The following is a 21,971-nucleotide window of genomic DNA, read 5'->3' as shown; positions in this document are numbered from 1 at the left end:
TAGTAGTCTAACAGTTGTCACGTATTTCTCTGTAGGCAAAAGAGTGAGTTGATGCCCTCTGCCTTCTTCTATAATGATGTATTATCAATTCTCACTTATAATTAAAGATAACTGCATCATTTCTCATAATACTTCTGTATCACCAACTGAATGCACATTATCCATTGGATACCTCAGATTCATAAATATTTTTCTGAAATATTGGAGGTGGTTTTTTTAAAAAAAAAAGGTGTTTAATTTTGTGGTCTTTTAAGAGATTTCAATTTGCTTCATTCCTTATAGCCTGAAAACCCAGACATTGAACTGAATAAATTAAATTAATGCAGAGAAAGTTCTCACTCAAAAAGAGAAGTTATTCTGAAATGTTTAACTCTTCAAGTCTGTGTACCTGAAGATAGTGGTTTGTCTGTTTAGAACAGTGTCAGTGAGCACATAGCACTCAAATGGCTCAATTTAAATTATGAATATGTTACAGTGAAGTTTAATATAACTATGATAATTTCACATTTAAATTGACTTTGTTAAAACAAACTTGTTTGTATCTATTACAACTCTTTTATACCCTGAGGAAAGAAATACTTTCAGAGGGTGAAAGTAATTTTAGCACTTTGTCACTTAACTAATGTATTCTAGTTTTCCTTTTTTTTTTTTTTTTCTCTTCCCACTTTTCCTGCAATGCAGAATTAATTTAGAAGCCCTGGTTTAGCAACAAGTTACACACTTCCAGGTTAATTCTATGATGTGGTTAAATTAATTTAGTAAAGTAAAGTCTTCCGTTTTTTGGAAGCACCATTTTCACCTTTACTTGCCTATAGCAGACAGGAGTTAAGAGACTGCAGTTTATGGCACTTAAAAAAGGTGAGGGAGAGCTGTTAATTCTGTAAGACAAGAATAGATAATAGTTTGATGTGTTGCAATATGACTTTTCCAAGCAACTGTTCTTTTCTCAGGCTGTCTGAAGGTAGGCTGAGATAACATTTCTCCAAGCTGCTCTGCAGACTTTTCAGTATAAAATTCTCTTCCAGGAAACTGTATGTTGTAGATTGTGGTGCATGGGGGAAGGACAGTGATAGTGGAGGAAACACCTGCTTGTGTGTGTGTGTTTCCCTGTGACCTGGAGCACAGGGTCAGTGTTTTGCCTTGGCAGCACCTGTATGCTCTCAGCACCCAGCACCTTGTGGAGCCTTGTGCAGACAGCGCTAATGGCGCTGGGCTGCAGGAACTCTGGGCACAGCAATTGCTCTGAAGTAACTTTGTAGCTTGACTTAGCTGTGGGTTATAGTTGTGGTAGCCCACAGCTTTATGAAAACAGTAGTTTGTGGTTTTAAAGTCTTCTGAGTACCTCAGTTGCAAAAAACCTGAGTTGCAACCACCCTCCTCTTACTTCAGACCAGTCAGACAAAGGTGTGCTTATTTTGTTAACTGGATGTTTTGTCCCCCAGTGTAAACATGATCCAAAGTGCTAGAGAAAACAGCTTTCTGCAAATAGCATTTGTCAAACTCGTGAAGTCCTTGTCAAACCTGCTCTCTGGATGTGTTGGTAGCATGCAGGGAGTTTTTGATGCAGTGCTGGCAGAGCATCTAAGGAAAATTCCTCAGCCTGAGTCTTTTATTGCTGCGTGGCTGAACTGATCTTTGAAAGTTGAAGTCTCATGAGAGGACTCTGTGTAATCTGGCTTCTACGGTTTTGTTTTGGTTTGGTTTTTCTTCTTCCCTTGCTCTCACTGATTGCTTGTACTCTGCTGTATGCCACTGAGGAGAGCTTTTGATGACTAATCTAACTCAGCCTCGACTTGTCTCTTGTGAAAGGCTTGTGCTTTGACTATGGTAAGTAGTTTGTGGGGGATGTTTCTTTCTACTGTGCCCTAGTGTAAGTTGCTGTTATACACCAAATAACTTCCCAGATTTATTACTTGAAGTTGTCTGTTCCATAACCATAGAAACATGCTTTTATATGTGGCACTTACAGTTTATTCTTTACTGCTTAGAGGTTGAAAAGATTATTAGCATTTTCAGAAGCTGCTTGCTTAAAATTGGTTCAAAGTGAATCTTTCAGTTGTAAAAATTACATAGAAGGTGGAGTATTAGTGAGTGAGGTTTGGTGGCTTGTATTGAATGATGAGCATGTACTGTCATTGATTTAATGTTCCTGAGTGTTTTAAATTTTACAGCTAAAACAGAAGTGTTAGTGGCTTCCACAATTAAGGCTAAAAACATACCAGACTGAGAGACAAATGCCAAAAAAACCTCCTTCAAGTAGTTTCCATATGTTGCTGACACACTCTTTCCTGGAAGGCTGGTTGATGTGTTGGCAAAACTAGTATGTCATTTTCTATTACAAGTTTAGAAAGAACCATCAAGTTCCAGTTCTTAAAATGGAGAGTTGGGGATGATAAAGGGCCTCTACTTTGTGGGGTTTTTTTGCTATTCTCAGTATTTTAAGTGATCTTTGATCATTGATCTTTGCATGCTAAGGTATTGCTTTTCGGTGTCTGATCTTTTCTGATGCTGCTATATTTAGCTAAGCTAAAATACTGAAACAGGATCTGCCAGTGTTTGATTTCTAAATTAAAAGGAAATATCAATCAAACCTTTAAAGGTGACAAAGGAAATGTAATTTGTTTCTCTTTATGAAAGGGGGAAAAGCCTAAAACTAGAGTTGGAATAAAAAGAGGAAATTACTATTGCAAAATGTGTTCAAGCCAACACAGTTACTGACTTGAATGTGTTATTGAATTGTAATAAATACTCTGTTTGTAGGCAGGACTAACTTGACCTACGAATTAGCACAATCCCATGCTCAAGCACAGAGTTCAACTTCAGGGGCAAGCAAATCAGTGACTGTGTAAAAATTCACAGTTTGAGTGATAGTGGGCTGGCTGCCTCTTGCTGCCTCAATCTTTTGATGATTCAGATCTTTTTCCAAGCAAGCAAGTAGCCACAGCTTCACCTTAACTTTTAGCTCCACTGTGATTGTTTCAGGAAGAAAGGTAAAAACTCCCAAACTCTGTAGGAGGAAATGCTGGATGCAGCAGTCCGGGTATGGGTCTCTGATAGATAAAAGTAGTAATTATTTCTAAAGAAATCCTGGAAGTAGCTTTTGAAGTATTGTAGTGCAGTGACAATATCTTAAATTTATGATTCTCTTTTTTAGGTTATTTAACAACCTTTTAAGAAAAGTATGCATTTTCAGCATTCTCCCATTCCCCTGAAATGATAGACGAGGAATTAGTTTTGTGCCTGCATTTCTATACCTCACGTCTTCACCTGTGGCTTTCTGTTGTCATTGAGTAGGACTGGTAGCAATTTTTTTCCAAAAAACCAGGATTTTTCTTAATAAAATGCCTTTATCTTATTGATGCTGGAAGGAGAAGAGTGCATGCAAGAAAGTCTGTGCATGTGAGGAATAGTGTCCTAAACACTTAAACACTCAAAGTGGAAGCTTCGGTGCTTGGTATAAGGTGTCCTTGACAGCCAGGCAGATTTCACCTGTAGCACAGTGGGCTAACATCTCCAGCCTAAATGTCTGGAAAAGTGCATTAAGCTGAATCTGCTTAAATGTTTAACAAAACTGCTGTGAACTCTGACCTGTTACTCCTTTCTGTGTGCAAGCACAGATATGTTTTTCAAACTGAGAAAGGGCAACCATTGTCATACTTCACTAACATCCTGCTTTTCGTTTCTCTCCAAAACTGATCATTTCCTCAGCAGATGGAGTGGAGTGCAGGCTGTGAAGACAGTGGTGGTGTCCACACACTTTGTTTCCCTTACTATGATCTGGGAGAGTGTGGGATCTGAGCTGATTGCACAGTACCAATTGTTGGCCAGAATTGTGTGATTCTTGTACATCTTGTCCTGTTCCTGGTCACTCTGTGTAGATGAGGCTGTCTGTGACAACTCATTCATGTACATGTAAAGCAGATGTGCCCACCTGTCTTGCAAGTGAAGCCTCCCGACTTCCAGCTTTCAACTTGACTGTGATTTACCCATGAGGCTTTAGTCAGTGAAAACAGGTGATTTGTATTTGCATCAGTATAGTGGCTGAATTTGTTCTGTGTAAGAAATACACTGTTGCCACTAAAGCCCTTAACCAATACCTGAAAGTCTGCAAGTACCTTCTGTCAGAAGCAGCGACTGGTATTTCTCTGTATATATTCTTGCTAAGTAAGTGTGACAGTGCTGGCATCTTGTTTCTTTCTGAATATGGTAGGGTATTAAGCAAAATGTGTTCTTGTGACTCTTACTCACCACAAACTCTCCCTCCCCCCCAGTCAGTAGTCTAAAAGCCATTCTGCTCTGAGTGGGGACTTTTATTAGGACACCCTTTTCCATAAAGGGGCCTTTACTTTTCTTCCTACGTTGACTAGAACTTTGGGGCTTTTTCCCAAGCATCTAGAGTGTGTGAATTTGTTGGGGTTTATTCTAATTGTGGGGAAGATACAGCAGCCTGCAGTCAGGAGACTCTGGTATTGCAGTGTCCCATCATCCTGATGATACTCTTTGAAGCTGTTACTGTCCAAGTGAGGGTGCAATTGTGATTGCTGCAGCTGCAGCTGCTTGGTTGTTAAATCTGCTTAGGTGGTTCCCCTTGTGTTGGAGAGGCTGTCAGCTTTCCCAGATCTCAGCTGGCTCTGTGCATCTTGGCAAAGAGGTGGGATGTCATGCCAGGGCTGTCAAATTCATGGAGTTCATGTAATATGAGAGATGAAACTCGGCATCCTCAGTTTGAAAGAAGTCTGGTGGTGAGACCACAGGAATGTTCTAAGTTGATATTTGGTTTCCCCTTCTGTAGTTAACATTTTTAATGTATTGACCTTTTAGGTACATGCAAGATGGATCTACCCAGGCCGTGGGGTGAATCTATGCAAATACAGACTTCTGCTCATGGTTCTGGTGCTGTAATTTCTGTTAGCAGATCCTGACTTTGTTATTACATAGTTTGATTCAGAAGAGAATCAATTCACCTGTGGTTGGTTTGGAATCCAAATTATTTGCTGATCTAACCGTTGATTTATGCATATATTTGATGTTGAAAACTTAATAGGGATCTTAGTAAATGTATTTGTTATTTAAAGAGTGAGTATTTTATGGTTAAATCCTAGAATTGTATTTTGTCCCTGTACTCTATAAATGAGTTACTCTTTATATCTAAGGTAGAGATAGGCATCTGATTAATCAAGTTAACCTAACTGCAAGCTCCAGTGTATTATTGCACTGAATCAGTGGTTGTGATAAAAATTGTGATTGTTTGTCCAATAGCTTTCAAAATGTATTTTTCCATTGTGTGATCGTATAAGCAAAAATACAGGTATTGACATATAAAGAAACCTGAATACTAAGGTTTATTTCATTTTATTTCTGCACGCGGAATCTAATGCTGAGCAGGCTTGTTGAAGTAAGCACAGTGTAATAGTGGTGTTTCTTGTATTCAGTCCATTCTATGCAAAATAACTGAACCATGTGATAGGGTGAAGATCTAAAAATTGACTGCTAAGCTGGTGCAAAGAACTGAACAGGAGAAGGCACTGATGGCAGCAGTGTTCTTGTGTTTGTTAAGAAAACTCTGCTTTAACCAAAACATGCTCTGTGGCTTGTTGGTATGTGAATGCCAGTTTGTTCTCTATGTCTAAGGCTCTTTGCTCTTTTAGTGGAGTCTGTGGGAATCTCTCAAATATATAGAAAGCATTCTTATACAGTTTCCAGCCTCTCTGCTGTAGGATGTGATTGGCTTGGATTTAGTTTGTAAATTGCAATTTCTTTATAGTACATGAGATTGCAGGTTTGTATACCTAAATAATTTTTAGGAATGAATGTAACTTGTCCACAGCCCTTAAATTTGTTAGTAGCAGTTTTTTAATTTGAAGTGTGCATAGGAATAATTGAAAAGCCTAAATTTTCAATCTTGTGCAGACTTGGAATTCAGGGACACAATGGAGAGAAACACACACCAGTTTTGGTGCAACTACTAAGACAGAGGTGGGTGGTAAAGTGGGAGGACTTAAAACTTTTAGAAACTGGAAGTTTAAGCAGGCAGTTGCTCTTGCTTCTGCCTTGGGTGGGGAGAGGAAGATTTTGTGAAACAGTTCAGAAAGCTTTTTGGTACAGTTTACTGTTATGAAAACAGTTGCTTTTGCTACATTTTACACCTGCCTTTCTCTGTATTGCAATGATTTATGAAGACAACAGTCAAAGGACTCAGTCTAACAACTTCTGCTGTGGAAGGCTTGATTGTCTGACACACAACTTGATTTTAAGACCAATATGTATGCCTCAGTAGAGGTTGTTTATCTGTCATGGGATCATTTAAGAATACACAATTTTCTCCTTTCTAATTTAAAAAAAAAAAATCTTACTTTTCCCAAAAACCCTTATCAGTGGTCAGGAATGCACTGGCATGCACCAGTCAGTTTGTCATGTGCAAGATCAGAAGAGCAGGACTAACTTGAGCACTTGGTACTTGCCCACAGATTGAACCTTGGCCTCCTGCATGACAGTTGTTCCAGTTCCTGGGTACTGTCCTTCTTCTGACTTCTGGCATACCTAGTTTTTACTAGGAACTTCCTTGTAGATGGAAGAAATTCAGCCCAAGGAAGCTTATTGTCACCACCCTGTTCATAGAACTATTTTGCAGACTACCATTCCTTATTACTTCTTTCAGCAAACTTTTGAACAATTTTGAGTCTAACCACCAAATAGTGCTTTTCAATCCTGAAGGCTTTGCTGTAGCTGGACTTTTCAGAGGATGGAAGCAAATGGTTTCCAGGTGCCAATCCCTTCCGCCCCTTGTTCTGGTGAGGCAACTTCCTCTGGAGAAAGTTCCTAATGCAGCATTAATGGCTCGTAGTTGACATTTCTGAGCAGTATACTGTCCAAATGGCTTGTGGAAACACCTCTGGTATGTTTAATTTGGCTCAGAGAGAGCAGAACCTCAGTGGTGGATTTGAAGGAAAAACATCAAGGTAGAAACAGCTTCCTCTTCCAAGAATATGCTGCAGAACCTGATGAAGGAGGGAGAAAGCACTCTTAAATAGTCTCCAAAATTAGAGAAACAGAAAAGAGACATCCAGTGGATCTTGTGGATTCTCCTGGATATTCTGCTTGGCTCAGCTCAACTTTTTTTTCCTTCAGCTTTTGGCAGTGAGGGCTGTGTATATTCCTAGCAGGAGAAGCTTAATGACTTTTCCCCCTATTTCTTTTCTAAGATTACTCAGTACTGGGTGTGTGTCGTGGTTTGGGTTTATTTTGTCCGTGTGGTTTTTTTTTTCCCCAGCCTGTATAGGCAACCCTTCTGTATTCAGCCTGCTCCAGTATTCTGGGATTTCATTTACCAGAGTTGATCAACAAGCTGTGCATGCAGAGTCCTGATTGAGCAGGACGTGAGGACCCTTGTTTGTGCACTGTGAATTGGTGGATTTCTAGATGGAAATTTAGAAACTGCTGCATTGTTGACAAGCTTTGCTGAACTTTCCGCTGGTAGAGGAAGTAATTCTGTCATGCAAACTTAAACTGAGATTGCTTTCAAAAGGAAGTTGGTTACCCTTCACAGGACAGTATGTAGTTGTGCAAGTTTAATGAACTTTTACTAGGTATCTGAACATCAGTTTTTTGTTTATTTTTTTTTGGTGGTGTTGCTTCCTCATGCCCTAATGCTGCCCCCCTCCCACAACCCCCCCCTCCACCCAAGCAATGTGCAGCCCAAATACATGGCTATGTGTGAGAATTGTTTTCTTGCTTCTTTAAGCTGAAATGCAGGAGTTCCTTATCTGTGTTCCAAACTAATGTCAGCTGTATAAAGTTACTGAACTATGCTTCTTTGTGTTAGCCCTGTGTAGGAGCTTTCCAGCTGCACTGCAGAGTGGTGAAATACTTACCTTATCAAAGTGTTTCTGACTTGCCTTTGATATGGATGGTAGTTCCATAGATTTCTGTACTGTGAAGTGACTGTTTGAGCCAGAAGCTGCCATATGGTGCTGATACTTAGCAGAACTAAATAATGAAGTTCTGTGACCAACATAAATCCAAGAAGTAATATTCTATCTCAGTTAATGACAGATATGTATTATGTCCTTGGATGAGCAGCCTGGAAAGCACAGCTTTGGAGGGGCTTGTGCACAGTGATCCTTTAGACCTTGGTGCTCTCTACAGTTTTGAACCAGGGAACCTTTGAGTTTTGACTGTAAGAATATAAAGGATCATTTAAATAGAATCTTTGCCTGTCTCTTTGCAGAATCTATAGAAGTTGCAGTAATTCTTTTTCCTCCTAAGATATTTTTTAGATAGTACTAGTGAGAAGCTCATTTATCTGTGTTCTTCCAGTTATTTACTGCTGGAGATTTGCATGTCTTAAATGTGTTTTAGCCCACTGAATGGTATTGTGTAGGTTGCTTCTAAGAAGACTCTTGTAGAAGAAGGTTGTAGAATGACTGCTTGAAAGTGTACCAGATAGAGTGATGAACTCTAAATCATCATGCTGCTGTCACTCCCTGTATGCAATTTCACTCTATTAGGCTTATAAAGCCACTGAAGGCAAAGCCAAAGCGGTTAAACTTTAATAATGAGACTCTGTTAGGTTGTCAGTTATTTAAGGGCTATGATCTAATTTTTTGTAAATTAGATCAAGTTAGATAAAGAGGGTTGCTTTTTTACTTGTTAGCACAGAGACAGTGCCAGAGCACGCAATGTCCTCTAGCTGTGCATATCTCTCATTTACTGGTGGTCTGCAAAGAAGCTGAAACTCACTGTGGAACATCAAGTATGGATGTGGCACGGTGTGCCACTTCTGTCACTGCCTGTGGCATTTATTTTAATCAGTCTTAAGTTGAAATCAAAGCTCATGTTCCCATATAACATATAACCAGGGTGTCTGCTATGATAAGATGATGTATATACACTTTATTCTTGTGGGAAGTTGTCAAGTCAGCTATTAGTTGAATGGGGAGAACTTTTTGAGGAGTTTACATTTAAAGTTGTAACATCCTTCAGCTCTCCGAATAAAGTTTTGGAAGAGGCTTGGCTATACTGTAAAACAACGTGTAGTCTATAACAAGCACCATTTGGATTTTATGCTTGACTTTAAGTAAATTGATTAAAGGAAAAATACTAAAAAATGATTTTGTACCATTTGAGTTTTAAGGAAGAAATTTATAATTCTTTGCTAGACTACAGCATTCTTGTGGGATCTCAGATGGACTGACAGGATGATTTCTGTACAGGAGCTCTGAGTCCTGCTGTTGCCCTGCAAATGCAGAAACCCCCTTTCTGGGAGTGCTGCTGCTGCTCAGGGCTCAAATGGAGCCCCTTCCCAAGAGCCAAGGAGAAACTGGAAGGAGAACTGGCAAGCCTGCATGTCTGGATCCCTCTCAGGGGTTCCCTTGGGTAACCTTGCCCTGGCAGCCTTTCAAGCAACATGTGCCCAGCAGCACGGTGAGCTCGTGCTTTCCAGAGATCATCGACTGCGGCCTGCTACCCAATAGTGTTGCATAAATCAAGCTGTTGCGTGGGTTTTTTTTCTTTTTAGCAGCTCTGCAAAACTGCCACAGCATCTTTCTTGCCATTTGTCTGTTGCAGAGGTCCAGTGCTGTGTTTAGCTTTGCAGAGCTGGTCCGTCTTGGATTCAGATGCTTTTGTCTTTTGGGTCCAAAGGGAAACAACCAAAAAATGTAGAAAGAATACAACTCTTGTATCAGGACCGATCTCACTGTGAGAAACGATTTCCTTTGTAGGAGAAATAATAAGATTTTCTTTTGAATGTAAACTAAATGTGTTTTATTTGGGTTATTTTTGCCTGAGACTACAACATTTGAAACAGTGGTTGCGAATTGCCCCCTTGCTCCAGATCCTAGTTGTACAACACTGCAGGTGAAATACTGGCAAAACGGTTGGGATTGAAACTACTATCCAGCAATACTTACTATAATAATACAATAATACATAATACATAATAAATACATAATAAATAATACAATAAAAATCCTCAACAACCATTATGCCTTTAGGACTTCTAATAATTGGGTTGGTGCTGCTTCCTATTTGGTTACCAAAATATTATTTCCTGTAACCAGTTTATTGCAGTTTTGTTAAATTTTTTTTCACTATATAGAATCAATAATCTAAGTACTTTTTAAGTCCAAAAGCACTGTTTTTTAATTGGCAAATGCAGCATCTTCAGAATTAAATTCTACTGTGATGATGTTGTGCAAAAGTACAGTCCTAACTCAGTGGTAGAACTTCTTGATGTGTCAGTGGAAACTGTTCTTGACTGGCACTAGTCTTTACTGAATAAATTACCACTTCTGCACAGAAAACAACTTTTGAGTCTGCAAAAACTGCAAGCTGGTTAAATTTCTGATTTGGTTAATGTCAGAAATCCTAAGCATATTGAGTAATGCTTCAATTTGTACTGCAAAGCAGTATCATGGAAAAGATGCTGCTCTTTCAGTCATTAGTTACCATTTTGGTCTGCTTTTTCATAGAACTGAATCAAGTTACAGATGCATTGCACAGAGTATTCCACTAGAACTAAATAATACTGTGGTACTTACAGTATCTTGCTTCACAGGTTGAGAGTACTCCAGATGCTCTGTAAATTAGTTCATGTCGTACGTCTGTGTTAAATATAGCCAAACCCTGAAAGGCTTCTCAGTTGTAGGTGAAGATCTGAAGGACATGCAGTGCATGGGAGCAGATGAGCCTTTCTGTGTCTTTAAGTGTCTGATTCCATTGATTCCAAACAAAGAGTACTGCTAATGTCAGCTCCAAGTTGTGTAGTACTCACAGTAGGGCTGTGGGCACAGGTGCTTCCTAAAAAGTTCAGGAACATGAAAAGTTTCAGGTTAGCACATAACCTTAAGAACTCTCAGTGTATGCTGCCTGGCACATTGTGGTAATGGTTAAAGCCATTGCTACTCTGACCTGCCAAGTTGTGGCTCATTCTTAGGAAACCTTTCCCCCCCACCCCAAGATTACAACTGGTATTTTTGCCACGACTCTTGCAATGTTATGCTGCTTCTCTAGAGTATTTCTGCCTGTTGTACTTGCTGCTTTGTGAAAGCTTTGTACTTGTCAGACAAGAGGAGATTAGCAGCAGACAGTCTTCACTTAAATATTATTTATTAAATCATCTGGATATTTAAAACCTAAATTTTAAAAATCATGCACATAGACAAAATGAAAAAAACCCCCAACAACAAAAAAACCCCCACACCACCATAAAGCCACCAGCAGAAACACTTTGCCATTTGTCCTGAGAATCCAAGGTGTAATGACTGTTCTGCACTGCTTCCCTGTGTACCTGCTTCTCTACTAGATTTGACTTAGCTAGGATGAGAAGAGAAGAACATGGGGCAAGTTAAGAGGATTGACAGGTCTGTAAAAGGAGAGAAATATAAAGCAGACCAGAAAGGCCACAGGGAAGAATGACCTGTTAGTTTGGAATAGCTTCTATTTTGACTGTTTGAAGTTGGTTTAAAGGAAAATGGGCAGCAGGGGAGCTGATGCATGGAATTTTGTAAGAGAACGAGAAATTATGATCAAGAATGTGTGATGAGAAGTGTCAGGAAAATTGCTGGATGTCTGAAGACTAGCTTGAAACTCGAGGACACTCTTGAAGAGCACAAATTTCTTTGGTCTGTGGGAGCAGATGGACAGACCTAGCAGGAGTTCACAAATATTCACAAAGTATTTTTGTTCTTCATAATACATTACAGCCTTTCTTCCTGTACTGATAGTATTTCAATCAGTAGGGATTAATATTTCAATCAGAGGGAAAATTTCTGTGAATAATCCTGGCCCACTGTTTCATAGCTTCAAGATACCAAAATGTATGAATGTCCCCTTTAAATGGTAGCAGTGGACAAAACCAGTTTAGCAGAATTCCAGGAAACGGAGAAGGTGATCTGATTTGTAATCCCTATCTAGTCAAATAACTTGAACACTGATGAGGATTGTTGAACACTGAGCTCTGACAGTCTCAGGCTTGTTTGTGCTTACCTATTCAATCAAGTCTTTCAAAAAGAAGTACCTGAACCTTGACCTTGCAAGGAAGTGCCAGAATAAATGTACTGTTTGTTTTTTCAAGTTCCAACTCCTGAGTTTCATTTTGACCTGGAAGCTTATCCTTTGTTGTACAATAACAAATGCTTTTGCTAAATAATTTAGTTGTGATAAAAAAGGAAAAAAAAATCCCCAAAGTCCCATTCTGAAAAGGTAATGTCTAATTTACCATTAAGAAAGAACTTAATGGTATTCTTGCAAGTTCCTAAAGAGGAACAGACTGAGTAGTGATCGCATGGAAAACCATGCACAGGGTTTGTTCATGATGGCAATGGATAAATAAATTATAACTATGTATATAACTGACCATGTGTGCAGTTGAAAACTTTGAAAACCTTGTGAGAAATCTGACACTTTTAGCAATGAGTGCTGTCTTAACAAAGCTACAAATGAGAGTCCGATTAAGTTATAAGAGTGTGCTGGACTATTCAAGCGAGGGGCTTATTGCTGTTCTCATCTGCACACTCAGATTGGTAGCTTTGGTTTTGTTTGATCACGCACTTTATCTCAGACAATAAAGTACGCTTCCTTACTTGCACTGTGTTAATAGCTGGTGTTTGTCGCTGGCTGGTGTTTGCTTAGCTCTTACGTGAGTTTCATCCTGCCAGTTGCTGTAAAACAGAGTGGGGGAAAAGACATGCATTTGCAGAACACTCTGGTCTAGGAGGTTGCATGTACTGCCAAATCCCTAGAATACTGGATGACATTTCTAGACAATGTTGTTATGTATCTTGGTTATCTAAGTAAAACATGGCCTTTATTTGCTTTTTTTAAAAAAATTACTGGACCAATGTTCCGCTGTTGAATACAGAAATACTGAAACCTACCTAACAATGAAATTCAAAAGTTGTCAATTATTGAAGGAAGAACTGTTACTGAGACACTGTATAAATCTGTTGGAGTATATCTGTGTTATGTGCTTACAAATAGTCTGAAATTGAAGATTAAGAGAACAGCATAATATCCTTAAAGACAGGACAACAAGGATGGCCAGAGTTTATAAGTAATTAAATAGATAGGGACTTTTTGTCTTAGCAAAGCAATGACATGGGCAAAGAAAAGAAGGGTTTGAAAGCCTTTAAAACTTTTTATTGAGCCAACACTCTGAGGAGTGAGCCTCCAACACTGGAGGCTGAGAGTTTGGGGAAAGCACTAGCACTGCTGTCTCAAACCACCTTTTATTCACTAGTACCATGAACTACAAGGGTCAATGTACTTGTTAGGATCAGCTGTCAAGTTTTGGGGTAGTCTCATGGTAGTGTCATGGTTTGAACATCTTATGGGAAGTCAAAACCAGTCAAGCACAGCTCCAGGATGTCTGATTTCTGCAGTGGAACCGCTGTTCTACTTTACTTCTTCCATATCTTAGAGCCAAGATGTAAATGATTAAAATTAATGCTCCTTGATTACTGTAACTTTTATGTTACATGCTGCTGCTCCAGTCTTGAAACAGACTAGCAAATAACCCAGTAGAAGGCAAAATCTGATGATTTATGCCTTTGGAAATGATAGTACTCTTTCAGTCAAAAATGCCTGCATGATTGCTTGCAAACATAACTTGCACGTTATTTCTGCTTTACTGTATCAAGTGTCTGACGTGGTTTCTGACAATGTCTTTGACTAAAGCATACTGATACTGCTTAGCTAGCCTGTGGGGTGGGTTTGTTTTTTGGTTGGTAGTTTGTTGGGGTTTTTTGTTATTTTATAGACACCCTCACAGTACACTTGCTGGTGATACTGTGTATTCTGAAGCAAGCAATGCCACAAGCATATGAGAACTTAATGTAATGCACTTCTAGGAGTAGACTGTACTTATAATGTTATAAATGTCTGTATGAAGATATTATAGGAGCTTAGCTTATCCTCTCTGGAATCGTTTGAATTAGCTTGGCAATAGGGTAGTCTACATTAGAATGCGACATCACTGAGGCAGCACAGAGAGCTCTGAAATGTGCAATTCTGTGTAAATGCAGCATTATCTGAACCATTTTGTGTTTTCCTAGTGCTTTCTTATGGGGCATATTCAAGCAACACTGAACAGCATGTTGAGAGGGATGCCTGGTTGCTGTGGATGATGCCACCTCTGTCTTCAGGTGTATATGCTGAAAAAGTCATACTTCTGTGATTGTGTTGTGTTCCAGGACATGGTCAAGTAAACTGGTTGTAGTGTAATGCATTAACATATGAAATGCTTTTTATGGTTTTTAATTTCAGGGACTGTGGTAATCATGACCAGGTAAAACAGTTTTCTGCTGAAATGCTGATGCTGCATTTTGTCTGGTATCAAAGCATGTGCAGTTAATTAGATCACTTCTAGACTGTGTCCCTGCATGTTTGGGCACACCTTCTCCTTTCAGGTTTATTCCCCACCCCATGTCCCCTTTCACAGAGGCTTCACAAACACAGCTGATGGACTTGAGTAAATGCTCTGTGATGATGTGCTTGAAAGAATCAAGTTCCAGATGGAGTACCAGGAACAGTGTAAATTATTTCTGACTGCATTGTGACACTAACACAGACTGACTTGAGTTCTTGTAGTAATTTTGTCAACCTGTGAGATGAATTATCTGGTTTTGATTATTATTAATTATGTAATTAATAATAATTACGTGGTTTTGATTCCTGATTACCTTGCAGTGAAAGAGTGACTGTCCCCCTGCCTTTTAACAACACACGCCTGGATACCTCTTGTTGGTTAGTAGAAGTGACAAAATCTTGCTCTGAGCCCAGTTCTTTATGTTGTAGTGTATTTCTCCTGGATCTGAGGCTGTTGGCAGCCAATCCCTTTCTCCTGGATCTGAGGCTGTTGGCAGCCAATCCCTCCTCTTTCTAGGGTAACCTACTTGCCAAGTTTTTGGGGTGTTTGGGGGTTTTTAGTTGTTTTGTTTGTTTGTTTGTTTGTCTGTTTGTTTGTTTTAAGTGGTACTGCTGTTACCCAAAGCTCTTATTTCAGTTGATGAAGGAGAAAAATTAGAGCTCAGGTAGTGAAGACTTTTTCTGCTTTGTGTAAGCATTTGAGGTACACAACTGAAATTTGGTAAGCTGAACTTTACTGAAGGCAAAAACAGCTGACCTGTTTTGCACTGCACTGTAGTGTGTTGTGGAGGCCAGGCATTCATAATGCTTGATGTAAGACCAAGTCAAAGCAAGTTTATTAGTATTTAGTTTAGAGAATTCCTCAAGTCACTAGTTGCCAGGAACAATGTGTTCTCGGCAAGGGCAACTGTTGTGTCTGTGTGTCTGCTACTGACCCCCCCCCCATGGAGGAGATGCTGGGCTGAGGTTAATTTTTCACTCAGCCTTCTATGGCAAATCTAAAACGAATGAATTTCTCATCACCGGGATGTGTTTTCATGAGCTTAATGAACATATTGTTATATGGAGAGTTACAGAATGTCAATTCTTTAAGGCATAATGTTCATCTAGGTTACAGATTTTTAAATACCATAGCTGATCCTTAGGAATACCTCTCTTTTTATGTAGGATGCTTTCAGGATTCTAAATGTGTGTGTGAAGCTGTATTTGAAGCTGGTCTACTTATTCATGAAAGTATTGATTACTATAGTGAAGATTTGCTTTAAAAATAGTTGAATTAGTAATTTACTTCTACATGTTCTCTAGCTGTGTGAAAGTCCAGAGCACTGAGTAAACAGATTTATATGTCTATGTACACTAGGTATGTGCAACTTTAATGTGCTTCCTCACTTCTCTACTCAGTATCAAAACTACTTTTATTTTTTTTTGACCTTCTTCAGACAGCATCAGTTGAAACAAACTTGACTTAGCTACCTGTGTTGCTTTGAATTTTGATATTATTAGCTACGTACAATGTAAGGTAATGCACCATTATTTAAATTCTTGGGATTTTATTCTTGCTACGTATTGATACATTGAAGTTGCCTATTTTCTGCAGAAAGAAAGCTCTTGAAAGAGGTAAGACTTCAGGTTTGATCTGAGCTACTGCTGAATCAAAATGGATTCTTAACTTTTGTTGCATGACTGGGTGAGCAAGCAGTGTTAAGGGCTAGTATCCAGACAAGTAGAAACAAGTTTTAATGTGTCAAAACAACAGTGAAAGCAAAGTTTGCAAATATTTTACAGCAGTTGATTCTGTGATTGACTTAAATAAATGGAAAATTATTCAGAACAGATTCTTGCTCTGCCTTCAGGGAAGACTTTTTCTGAAGAACTCTTCAATTTGCCTTAAGTTTCCTAACTGAAGGTGAAAGTGAGGGTATTACAGTTGTTTGTGCTTCTTTAGGGATTGAATAGTAGTGGGTAAGCAAAAGATCTAGATCAGCCTTGAGGAACCAGGAGATGTTCTAGTTAGACAAGTCATTTCATCTTGGGGGTGGAAGGGGGCAGAGGAAAGTGTGCTTGCTGTCTAATCTTGATAGTTTTTGTTTCCTTGTTTCATGGTCTTTTTACCTTCAGTCTGAGTCAGATGTTCAAAGTACCATGTAAAGACGAGGTTGTGGGCCAGAAGCCACTGTGTGTTTGGTTCATAGTGAGCAAATTCTTGCAGTTCTACAGTAGTCTTACTTTGAGTCCTACTTTTTTGTACTCAAAACTGTTTATGGGCCTTGCAGCTTTATACTTTTCATTAGTATGATAGAGGCTTTATTTTGCGTGTAGTTACTCAAGCTGTGTTTCCAGCTGGCTGTGTTTCCAGCTGAAGAAAGTAAGGTTTAAAGAACAAAGTGAATTTCGATTAATGCAAGAAGTAACTTACTTTTCACTACTTAGTGTGCTGGCTTCATTTTACTCTTTCAAAGTATTTGTGCATAAGGATTTGTTTTCTTTCCCCTGCTGTGGTTTCCAGAATGGCTTATGTGGTTTCTGTGAGGATTTAAACTTATTTGCTAAAGAAAAATCAAGAGTTGCTTCTCTTCTCAGAAAAAACTTGTTTCCCAAAGCAGTCTTTGATTCCTCTACAAAAATATGATTACAGAATTATTCTTCAATGTGCCTAATCAACATTGCTATACCAGAAATCTATTACTAGTATTATTAATATTATTATCATCTTTTCTGATCTTGTTACAACTGTCTTGTATTGGATCCAGTATTGTCACTGTGGTTGAAACAGTGAAATAATTTCAGACATTAATATAATTCTTATGTGAATTATGACTTATTCCATCCGTACTTAATCCTGATGGACATCCTGCTGCACTAAATTTCAAATATGTCATTATATCAGTGTCCTTGTTTGAGGACCCCACACTCTGATGTCTATATTTTTGTTTAAATAAAACACAGACCTGTTTTCTCATTGTTTTTGATGGCAAGTGTCCTCCTTCCCGCTCTTTGATTGAGAGTATAATCTGTCATTCCAGACAGTTGAAGGTGTTCAATAGATGTTCATTTTCTTCAGTTGGGAAGCTGACCTTTGTCTGTGAATGCATCTTCAGCCAGATTGCCTTATCAGATCCAGTGAACTTCTTCCCACTTATTCAGGTTTTATTGCTCTGAAAGCGAGCCTCCTTCTGGCAGATTCCCTACCCACTGCAACCATTTGTTATAAATCTGAAGTTCTTCCTACCTCTGGTCTCATTTCTGGTACTAGGAGCCTTTCATATGGAGTGCTACAGAGGTCATCCAGCAGCTTTGGACAGTTTGCTCTTCTCCGTCACTCACATTCTTGTGGTTTTGGTACTTGGGTGCAGTCTTAGTGTTTTTTAGGAACTTGTCACTATATGTTGCAAGGGCTCTGTGCTGTTTTTTGTTTGTGCATCTCCACCCCACGTGCGGTCAGTTGTCCCCCATCGTCTGTTCATGTCAATCCCGCCCCTTCACCTTTCTATAGGGTTTTAGGTGAGGATATATGGCTCTGCTCTGCTGGAGAGGACACTGGAATTTTGTCATTTGGCTAATCTCACGTCATCTTTATAGAGGATGGAGGCAGTTAACTGGTATGGAATTGCTTTCCAGTGACTCTGAAGGGGTGCCACTTGCATCTACAGTTGGCTGTCCCACCACTATGGGGGCAGTGTACTGCTGTAGCCCCAGAGCTGATCACAAACCTTCCTCTCCCTCTCCTCATCTTTCAACTCAGATGTCTTAAATAACCTTGGAAAATCTTCAGCTGCCTCTGCTATACATTGCTGCCTCAAAGGGCGGGAAAAAGGCCTTCAGCGCAGAGAAAAAAGTCTCGGCGGTTGCTACTGCTCTGTATCAAGGGATGAGGACTGAAGTTTTTCTTCACTGGGATTCTGAGTATTGCTTCTATGTTGCTGCTCTGATGTCTGAAGACTAGGAACTTAGGAGTGCTTACTGTCTTAAAATCCTGGTTTGACTAACTTTTTAAAATTTCTTTTTAATTCCAGAACATTTGAATCTTCTTGGGAAACATGGAAACAAAGGACTGCTTTTTAAATATCTTTCAGGACAACTGACACATTCCAGGGAAAAGCAGTTGGGCTTTTTTTCTGCCAAGTTCAGAAGAATCTACATTCTCTGGGGTTTTAAAGAACTATAAAATGAAAACGGTTTAAAATTTAGCCTTCAAAATGAGTGTTGGGAAGTCTGATGACAAAGCACAGAATGGCTTAAAGTCTTCCTTACTTATAAGGGATGAAAATGGAAATAGCTATGCATGTGACAGAGGTGCACCTTCCTCAGAGAGTTGTGCTGCCAAGATACGTGGTAATTCAGCTGACCAAAATATAGTGTCTGAGCATGAAGGTGATACCATTTTGGAAAATAAGGGTGACTTCAGAAGTCTTTTAAAACAGCAGTGTATTCAAGTACTTGATCTGCAGAAGACACCTGGTAAATACTGCACAGGAGCTCCGTTAGGAGATACAGATGCTGCATGCAAGTCTTCTGTGACTGAACAGACTTGTAGGTGTTCTTTCAGCTGTGGCTTGGAAGCAACGACAAGCTTAGTGAAAGGTGATTTTGCTATGGCAAAAATGCAAAATCAGAGTATCAAACACTCAGTGCCTTACAGTCAGACTGACTCTAAGTCTGTGCTAACTCTTCCTGCTTCAGAGCAGAACATGTGGTCCCTGAAAAATGGCAGGGCATGCTGCCAGCTGAGCACATTGGATGGTACTGTTACAGGTGAAAATCTGAGAACTGATCAAAATGATGACACGCATCTGGGGGAAACATTTATCTCTTCTGAAGTATGTATTGGAGAGGAATTTGATAGAACCAGCCCAGAAAGAACACCTAATTTCATCTCTGCAGGTGTTGAACACTATCAAAAAAACACTAACAAGACTGATAAAGAATCACTGGAAACAGAAGCACAGGCTGTAGAACTACCTGCTGGATGTATAGATACTTATGAGCAAGATGCATTATCACCATGTGTCGGGGTGCTCACTCTGCCACAACCATGCATTAGTATTAATGAGGATGACAAAGTGAAATCCATGCAGATTACTCCTTACCATGATGAAACTGTCAAATCCAGTGCTGAAGCATGCATGGATAGTCATGTAAATAGTGTGCACCTTCTCCCAGTAGATCAAGTGGATGGAGAACAAGTATCAAACAAAACTAGTGAGCCTTTAACCAAAGAACAAGGTATCTCTGTAAATGCTGCTCTTCAGAATAAGCACAACATTCCTTCTGTATCTTGCAGTGTTCCAAAATTAAGGAAGACGGTTATGCCTGAGCTGAAATGCGAAGCAACTTTTGTGGTCTTCAGTCCAACAGCTGATGAAAGCAGTTTATGTACTTCAACTCCTAAGGAGCGATCAAAAAATAGGACTTTTTCTGTTTCAGCTTTGGAAGAACTTGGAGAAAAGTCTTCTAGACTAAGACCAAGTGAAGCATTTGTAGGAGGGCATAACAGAAGGTCCGGGCTTAAAGCTGGTTCAGATCAAACTGCAAGAAAACCAATGGGCAGGTCTCCTATTGCATCAACCATAACCAAAGCAAAGAAATCAGAGATAGTTAGTTTTCCCAAACCTAATTTCAAAAATGTTAAGCCAAAGGTTGTGTCTAGAGCTGTGCTACAGCCAAGAGACAGTGCAGCATTAAAACAGTCTCCCCAGTCCCCTCAACTATCATCTGTCTCCTCACCTTTAAGAGTTGGTTCCCCGAGGCAATTGTCCTCTCCTATAAAAGTGCTGAAAAAACCAGTAGATCTAGCTAAAGATACTAAGGTGGAATTGCCTGTAAATAAGTCCCATAAGCTACATGTTAACAAACACCTCTTCACTAGCCAAGTCGGACATGCCACAGCACATCCCAAAAATGCTTCCCACAAGGCTTCAAAAACACCTGCGTTAAAGCAAAGTCCACAAGACATTGACAAAGCAAGCACTACCCATCCGGCGTGCTCCTTGGCTTCTGCTGTGCTTCCAGCATCTGGAGAGAACTCGAAAGAGATGCTAAACAATAAAATGGAAAGTTCAAACTCCTTAATGATGCCTTGTACTCAAAACATCAACCTGACCAATGGTGAAAAGGAGCAAAGCAGCAATATGGCAGTGCTTCTGGAAGCAACATTGGTAAAAGATATGGCAAATGAAACATTTGATGTGCACTCTGTTCCTTTGGTAAGTTTTTTTGCTTCCATACTTACTTGTATGTTTTGTACATTTGCCATAAAGGAAATTCAGTATTGCACAGTGTGGGAATTATGGAATGAGTTTCGGTGTCTACAAATGTAACTGTAGTGTTGATTTTTGTGTGGAGTCTCCCCTTAGTAAAGATGGTGAAGAAGTATTGTTTTACAGATTGGTTTGCAGTTGGCCTCAACTGCAATTTAGTGTCTCCACCTTAATCTTATTCCATAACACAGGGTTTTTTTTAGTGAAGTCCTTTTAAGACAATACAGTTTGTAAGATGTCTAATAAAAGCAAACAAGTCTTAATTTAGTCAACCTTGTAAAATTGCCTAACATAACTTGGTGAAGTTTTCTAAATACAGCTTTTAATGTACATTTTTTCAAGATGATTCTAGTGATGCTGTAACTTCAAATAGACATTAGAGATAAATTGCTGGTTTTGATATTTTCTTTTCTTTCAAAATGTGCTTTAGAACTAAAGTAGACTTTTTAAAATTAGTTATGTAAATTTTGTGCATATATTAGCAGTAACATTAAGTCACACAAAACCCAGAGACTAGTAAGTTGGTGAAACATTTTATTTTTAACATCTTAATTTCACTGACTCCTTTGTATAATTTGGGAGTTTATTTGTTTGAAGTAAAGCCGAGACTCATTAGAATAGTTGGGAGTAGTCAGGAAATATTTCTCATGCTGAGGGCATATACCTGGTTTTAGGCAGTCAGCCAGCTGGAAGGTACAAACTTCCTGGCCGTGAGGTATGCATGTGCTGGTTGGTTGGGAAATATTTTGGGATGAGTCAGCTGCCTGTCAGGAGAAACGTGCTGCTTTCAAATGCACTGAAAGAAGGTTAAGAGAAAAGTACCAAGGGGAAAGAAGGGGTTGGGTTAACCCAGATTTCAGGAGATGCAGTAGGGACAGGTTTGGAGTCTTGGTGCTTTTTGGAGTCTCTCCTGTTGTTGGCTTGTGGGTTCAACAGCTGATGTTAAAATGGTGAAATGGAGGCAGCTCTTACTGGTAAAACTGTCATTGTCTGAATTTTTGACAGGTCTTACTAATTTTCCAGAAAATTCCAGTGAAACTCAATATACTGCGGAAGCTACTTAGAACATTTTTAAACATTGCACAAGAAATTAATAAGTACTATTATTTATTAGAGTAATAATTTAACTTGAGAACCTAAGTAAGCATGAAAGCACGGATGGTCTGCTTGAATTCTACAGTCTCTTTGAGAGTTTGCATTCTTTATCAGCCCTTACTTTTGGTATGAAAAGTTGGAGAGAATCCTTTTAATTAATTCCATTGCCAAAAAGGAAAATTTTGTGATTTTTATTGTTCTGCTTGTACCTGGAGAAGCAAAAGAGAAATTTCTATAAAATGTGCAGTAGAC

General features: G+C 39.2%; 1 protein-coding gene across 3 annotated transcripts in view; it reads left to right on the top strand.

The window, feature by feature from the left end:
- Positions 1 to 21,971, top strand: part of MTUS1 (microtubule associated scaffold protein 1) — a 147,592-nt gene that overhangs the window by 29,809 nt on the left and 95,812 nt on the right. For all 3 annotated transcript variants that reach the window (XM_063402038.1, XM_063402039.1, XM_063402037.1), the window contains exon 2: positions 18,381 to 20,570. In XM_063402038.1, coding sequence (XP_063258108.1) covers positions 18,564 to 20,570 — 2,007 coding nt within the window. In that variant the 5' untranslated portion in view covers positions 18,381 to 18,563. The remainder of the gene's footprint in view (positions 1 to 18,380; positions 20,571 to 21,971) is intronic.

Source organism: Prinia subflava, chromosome 7 (genome assembly GCF_021018805.1).
Source record: "Prinia subflava isolate CZ2003 ecotype Zambia chromosome 7, Cam_Psub_1.2, whole genome shotgun sequence".
NCBI lineage: Eukaryota > Metazoa > Chordata > Aves > Passeriformes > Cisticolidae > Prinia > Prinia subflava.
Note: the sequence above shows the minus strand (reverse complement) of the source record. Positions and strands in the feature narration are given on the sequence as shown.